At 42.3% G+C, this 6,478-nt stretch overlaps 1 protein-coding gene across 3 annotated transcripts; it reads right to left on the bottom strand.

Moving 5' to 3' along the window:
* Positions 1-1,075: 1,075 nt before the first annotated feature.
* On the bottom strand, positions 1,076-5,875 carry ZKSCAN3 (zinc finger with KRAB and SCAN domains 3). 3 transcript variants are annotated; one of them, XM_008590222.1, is made up of 4 exons: positions 5,651-5,875; positions 4,256-4,338; positions 3,839-3,962; positions 1,076-2,757 (listed from the first exon to the last, which is right to left on the bottom strand). In XM_008590222.1, exons 1-4 carry the CDS (start codon positions 5,754-5,756, stop codon positions 1,898-1,900), a joined length of 1,173 nt encoding a protein of 390 aa, XP_008588444.1. In that variant the 5' UTR covers positions 5,757-5,875; the 3' UTR covers positions 1,076-1,897. The 3 variants fall into 3 exon arrangements, with proteins under 3 accessions (XP_008588444.1, XP_008588445.1, XP_008588446.1); XM_008590223.1 differs by lacking the exon at positions 4,256-4,338 and having other exon boundaries at positions 5,651-5,770; XM_008590224.1 differs by lacking the exons at positions 3,839-3,962; positions 4,256-4,338.
* Positions 5,876-6,478: the final 603 nt, after the last annotated feature.

Here is a 6,478-nt window from a genome sequence, read left to right on the forward strand (position 1 = left end):
AGAAGCCAGACAGCAATGAACCTGAAGAGAATGCTGGCAGCAAGAGCAGCTCCAAGAAAAAGGAAAGGTTCCAAAAACCATTCCAGGAAGATTACAATAGACATTCTCTGGGGAAGGGCATACCTCAAGGTGATTTTTCCCAACCCATGTCCTATACTCCAGTAAAAACAAATTGATATGCACAATAGTGACAACAAAAACAAGTAACTTACATTAGAATTTGTTAGATTTCTGTCCCATCGATTCCTGAAAACCTTGAAGTACAAAGCCTTGGAAACTGGCATAAAAATGGGGACTTGGATAGATCTGTAAAGGACTTTGGATGATGACTCAATTCCTAATAAGCAAAATACATGGAGTAGGACAGAATGTATCACAATGGTGAAACCATTAATTGTGGAAGGTGACCAGAAAACCTTGCTATATCTGAATTCCAGAGTCTTAGACTAGTATTGTAAATATGGAAGAGATTGCTGGTGCCAGAAACCAAGTGAAAAATGTGGATACATGCAATTATGAAAGCATATTTCTATAATAAGAAGTGATATGCTAACAAAAAAGTTTGCAGGAAAGTAGTCATCCTGAAGTACTTTTGCAGAAACAACTCCATTTTAAATAAACATAATAAATACTACTTGTACAATCCTGACTAAAAAAAGTTTTCTCACTTGAATACACAAGACTGAAATTTTGACTATCATGGTTAAAAAAAAAAAAGATGGTCTACAAAGTGTTTAATGAAAAGTAGATAGCCTGCGGAATTAACTTAATGGTTGAAGTTGTCATCATGAATAATCAAGGAGCTGTTACCACACAGGTGACTTGGGGATCAATATATAAGAAGACCAAGACTGTCACACACCAATCATTGAGTTCTGAAACCATTAAGTGATACTCATCTTAAATATCTGGTGCAAATTCACTAACCTGGACAAGTGTGAATTTAGCAGGAATATGTTTTGATGCAGTTTACAATGTGTGTTGGGATGTGAAATGGGGTAAGATGGTGTATACATATAGCATCAGGTAACACTTAGTTAGGCCCAAGAGAACTAAATGGCAAGAACCAAGATGCTCAGCATTAGAAAATTTATCATTTTATTCTGTATTGATAGCTGATTTTCATACCGCCTGAAAGTTATCTCCCTAAAGAGTAGCAAAATTAATGACAGGGAAACATTAAGTAAAGAATAGAATCCATAGATGGCACAAAATCACAGTAACTTAATGATAAAGAAACTGTTTAAGGCATTCACACTAGAATTCCTAGTCTGGTAAAAAATATAGATTCTATCACAGTAACCCCACTCTCACCTCCGCTCTGCTGATCCTATGTACTTGGTAAAAAATGCACTAGATTGACTCAGAATCTAGAACCTCAGAGAACGACACAAGCACAAATGGCCTTGGTGAGAAATTACTCAGAAATCTAGACAATATCATATTTTCAGAGCTATGAAGGTAATCTCACTGCTACATTTAATAAATGTTTATTAGCACCTGTATACAAGGCACAAAGGGTGGAGGATTCACTATAGTCAAAAAGAATGGTCAGAGCAGCAGCCCCCAAATTACAACCATCCACCCAGTAGACATCACAAAGTGCTGGTTGAGGGCAAGTAGTCAGTGTTGAAGCCCATTTAATTCCAACCAGCGAGAACAAACCATTTCAGGTGTTACTTCTTCCAGACAGATCTCTCAAAGCCTCCTATCAAATAAGTTTTTTTCCCAATCACCTTCTACAGAAGAATTTATCTCAGCCAGACTACATTTTCTAACACCTGATGAGTAGAGTAGTAAATAAAGCCCCAGCCCACAACTTCTGAAGCTGATAAGGGTTCCAGGTGGCTTCAGTTCAATGAGAAATGAGCACCAACTTCAGCAAGTATGACAAGGGTCACTGTGATAGAATTCTTTTCCCAACATGGCTTCTCTGATGCTGAACAAGGTATGAAGTTCGGGTGAAGCCTTTCCCACATGCATCACACTGATAGGGTTTCTCACCAGTGTGGATTTTTTGATGTTCAATAAGGCCTGTATTCTGAGTGAAACTTCTCTCACACTCATTACATTTGTAAGATGTGGGAGGCTCAACAGTTTCCCACTGGCTTTCCAACCTATCCAGACTTTCCCAGGCTTCTCCATGCTCAGGTTCCTGAACATTTTTATCACCAGTATGAATTCTCTGATGTCTCAGGAGATGTGAACTCCGCCTAAAGGCTTTGCCGCACATGTTGCACAGGTATGGCTTCTCCCCTGTGTGGATCCTGTGATGTTCAAGGAGGCTGCAGCTCTGGCTGAAGGGGGTCCCGCAGTCATCACACTCATAGGGCTTCTCCCCAGTGTGAGTTCTCTGGTGCTTGATAAGGTCTGAGCTGTGACTGAAGGCCTTGCCACATTCTTCACACTCATATGGCTTCTCACCAGTGTGGACTCTCTGATGAATGACGAGGGCAGAGCTCCCAATGAATGCTTTGCCACACTCCTCACATTCATAGGGTTTCTCTCCAGTGTGGATTCTTCTGTGCTTACTCAGGCCTGAACTCTGAGCAAAACTCTTTCCACATTCATGGCAAATGTGCCGCTTCCTCCCTGTGGCATTTTTCTGCTTTCTTCGTAACCTGCCCTCCTGTTCACCAGCTTCTGCATATGCAGGAATCTGGTCCTCACCCAGGTGGCATGGTATCTGCCCAGGCTCTTGTTCTGGATGTTTCTCAGCTCGAGGTGAGTTTCTAATCTTAGTCTGCATTTCACCACCTGAAACAACAAATGGCAGGTGACGGTCAGTTATGCCCTGCCATGGGAGGAAAGCTCTGGGATAAGTACCAGGGAGGCAAGAATTACATATATACACCAAGAATGAGGACTTAAGTGTAAGAGTAAGTATGGGGATAAAAAAGGTGGGGACAGGAGTGCTGGGGAGGAGGGAGGCCTGAGAATGGGAACGGGGCCATTGAATGAAGGGTACAAACTAGGAATGGAGGGAGTGGAGGGAAGGTGGTGAGGACCGAGGACTGTGCTGGGAATACATGCAGTAGCTCTGAGCTCTAAGAGTAGTAATGCAGTGCTGTACACTTAGGATTAGGTACTAAAAGGGCTGAGCAGAAGGTGCCAATAAATAGGGCAAGTGAAAGGATTTCTGAAGCCTTCTGTAAAAAACAACCAAAGTGAGGACTCAGAAATTGGACACTGATCAATGATATGAGTCATCATCTCTGCTCTTTCCCAGGCAGAGGCAGGGTCCCCAAACAGAACTGGCTTCAGCACTGGCATTTCTGAGTTGGAGCCCCCACTGTGCCACCAATGAGCTATGAGACCTCAGACAAGTCAGGTGATCTTGTTTGTCTCCGCACCCTCATCTCTAAGGTCCGAGTCTGTAGCCAATGTCTAAGGTCACTTCTAACTCACTCTCGATAGCTCCGTGGCCCATTTCCTGAAGAGACCCTTCGGCTTTCCTCCTCAGTCAGAGCTAGAAGCAGGAAGGGAATTAACATTTACTGAGCAATACACTGGCCGGTTAGTTCAATTGGTTAAAGTGCAGCCTTATAACACCAAGGTCACAGGTTCAGATCCTGGTACTGGCCAGCCACCAACTACCATGAGCCAGACGTGCACTGGGGGTTGTATCTATTCATCCCACTTTACATGACTAGAACACACAGGACATAGAAGGAAGCAAGATCAGAAGGGCTATGGAACTAGTCAGTAATAGAGTTTCAAAACTGGTGGTTCTGAATCCAAATATAATGCAGGTCAATGATTTTTAATGACCCAATAGGATCTAATACATAAAGGATGCCAAGAAACCCTAAGAAAAATTAGCACCCATCAGTCTTACCCAGGGAGGCAAGGCTGCCACAGTTCTCCTGCCTTTCATCTCTGAGGAAGGTCACCTGAGATGAATCTTGCTGTGTCCACCCAGGGATGAGGGTCAGGGCCATATCTTCCATTTTCAGCAACCCCTAAAGCAACAGAAGAAGGGGCTGACCAAAGAGATGGAGTAGGGAAGATCTGCGATACAGACCCCCCCCAGCTAGTAATAAAACAGGAAAAGATTCCTAAATAGGCACCTAAATGAGGTTAGATAGTGACAAACAACCTTAGGATAGATGAGAAAATTTAAACACTGTCTACAATTTGGGTGGAGGATCTAGGACGAGATTAGAGGGGAAGTGGTGATGGAGGGACCTAATGAGAAGCCCAACAGTACTGAAGAGTGTTGGGTGCTGGGGGAGAAAAAGGGCCTCCAGCTCACCTGGGACTCTGGAGTGAGCCTAGCAGCTACCACTGAGTCTTCTCTGCAGCTGCCTCCATGGGCAAGCCCAGGAACCTGGAGAACTAAGAAAAAAAGAAGCTCTGGATGAGATCTACCCTGGCATCAGCCTCTCTGCTTTGTGGAATCCAGGTTGAAAAACTGGGTTAGTAAATCCTGCCAAGAAGTTTATACAGAGTATGTTCCATTTCAAAACACCTGATCCCTACCAGCTCTGATCCTAGAGTCTAAGGAGTCCTGGTGTGCTTCTGCAGATACACAAAAACCGTGGGCAGAATCCTTGGTAGGATTCTGTGAAATGAAAGCAACATAAAAACAAAACATGGCTTCCCATTTGATGATCTTTCAGCCTTGAATTTTGCTGCCTGACTAGGATAGAAGAGGTTTTTGGGGTTTTTTTAGTTAAAATGTCTTTAGTGGCTATTAGGGTGTTTTCCATGTTGGTTTTGAAAATCTGAGAGTACTCAGAAATGGGCCCATAAAGAAAAATATGAGATTGTTTAATATAGAACTTTCTCAGATTCAAGAGACGAGTAGAGGGGAACCTCACATTTGCCTATAAGAAGTGAACTTTGCAAGAGTCGGAAACAAGTCGGTTTAGGCCAGGACCTCTGTTGAGAAATACAGACTGCATGTTGGATGGCACGTCCGACTGCTGTACGTCTTGGGAACCTGCCCAAATCTTCATAGCAGATGAGGAACACCCTGGAATGTATAGTAGTTTCCTAGTGGGTGATTTTCACCCTGCGTCCGACTGCTGTACGTCTTGGGAACCTGCCCAAATCTGCATAGCAGATGAGGAACACCCTGGAATGTATAGTAGTTTCCTAGTGGGTGATTTTCACCCTGTTCTAATTAGACCTTACAGGGTTTAGAAGATTCATATTCTTCAATTTGCAGCAGTCCTACTATTTCTAGAATATTCTGGGTGGCTTTACAAATTCTGCTTTATTTTCTTCATAGTATTTACCAATGTCTAAAATTGTATTATTAATTTATTTGCTGTCTTACCTATCGATTGTAAGCTCCGCCAGAGCAAGAATTCTGCCTCACCAATGTCTCTGTCCCCAGAGCCTAAAACACGGGCTATCATAGAGGAGGCCTCCATAAATACATATGAAATGAATGGCGATCACTGTCTTGTTAAACAATCAGTTCTTTCCAGACAACAATTTTAATACAGTCTTATTTACCATGTCCAGGTTTGGTTAGGAAAGCTTTCCACCATCGTCTGAAACTTCCTTTTTAGTCTCAGTCTTAGAGTTGATCAGTGATGGGCATACAAAGTAACTGTCAATGGATCTATCTTTTAGGTGACGCTTAAACAAAATTAGATGAACTCTGTAGAATTCATAGAGCTCAGAAGATAATACTCACCTCTGTCTTGTAAGGCCTGCGATCCCAGAGATTCATGCTTGAGCAGAGCCTTCACTGGCTGGAATTGGCTACTTTGTGACCCACGAGCTGGTGTCAACAGTGCCATCTTGCAACAGAGCAGCTCTTGCCCCTGGTTACCTCCTGGGTCCTAGAAGTCATTCATTTTTATCATTCATCAAACACTTCTATCATGCTTTCTATGTTGTGAGTACTTTCTATTTCCAGCCACTGTTTTTAAGAGCTCTATGAATATTAACTCATTTAATGCAGCTATGAGCTATTACTATCTGGATTTTTGAGATGGGGAAACTGAGGCACAGAGTTTAAGCAGTTTGCCCAAGTCACCTAGCTAATAAGTGGCAACACTAGGATGGGAGCTCAGGCAGAATAACTCCAGAGCCCACGTTCTTACCTTTATTCTAAGCTCCCTCATTACACACATTTGTGCTTTTATGAAAACCCTTTGGAAACTGGTGCTAAATTCTCAAAAAATACTAATATCTTTTCTTATATGAAAAATTAGAATAATAATTGCTAGCTTATGTGCTCTTGGGGACCAGGAAATAAGATCACAGTATGTGACATCAACTAACCCAGGGCCTGGAACATGGAATATCCTTGTTAAATGCAGGCCTCCTGCAGACATTTATAGTTATATTACAATTTTCAAGTTACTTTCTTGTGTGCATCTCAGAATTTCCCACATCCTTTATGAAGAATGAAGCTAAGAGACATGAAATGACTTTTCATTGTTACAAAGCTCAGGTGCAATATATTTAAGTCAAGAACCTGAGTCTCCTGGTCACTGGTTAGGCTCTGGCTTCATAT

The sequence above is a fragment of the Galeopterus variegatus genome, unplaced genomic scaffold (genome assembly GCF_000696425.1).
Source record: "Galeopterus variegatus unplaced genomic scaffold, G_variegatus-3.0.2 Scaffold5930, whole genome shotgun sequence".
Classification (NCBI taxonomy): Eukaryota; Metazoa; Chordata; class Mammalia; order Dermoptera; family Cynocephalidae; genus Galeopterus; species Galeopterus variegatus.

What these genes read in the sequence shown, in the direction of transcription:
- ZKSCAN3 (XM_008590222.1), bottom strand. Translation starts at nt 5,756, where the DNA reads ATGGCACTGTTGACACCAGCTCGTGGGTCACAAAGTAGCCAATTCCAG. An exon ending in GCAGGCCTTACAAGACAGAG is followed by an intron (nt 4,339 to 5,650) that starts GTGAGTATTATC and finishes TTTTTTTCTTAG; the next exon opens with TTCTCCAGGTTCCTGGGCTT. An exon ending in TGGCAGCCTTGCCTCCCTGG is followed by an intron (nt 2,758 to 3,838) that starts GTAAGACTGATG and finishes TTGTTGTTTCAG; the next exon opens with GTGGTGAAATGCAGACTAAG.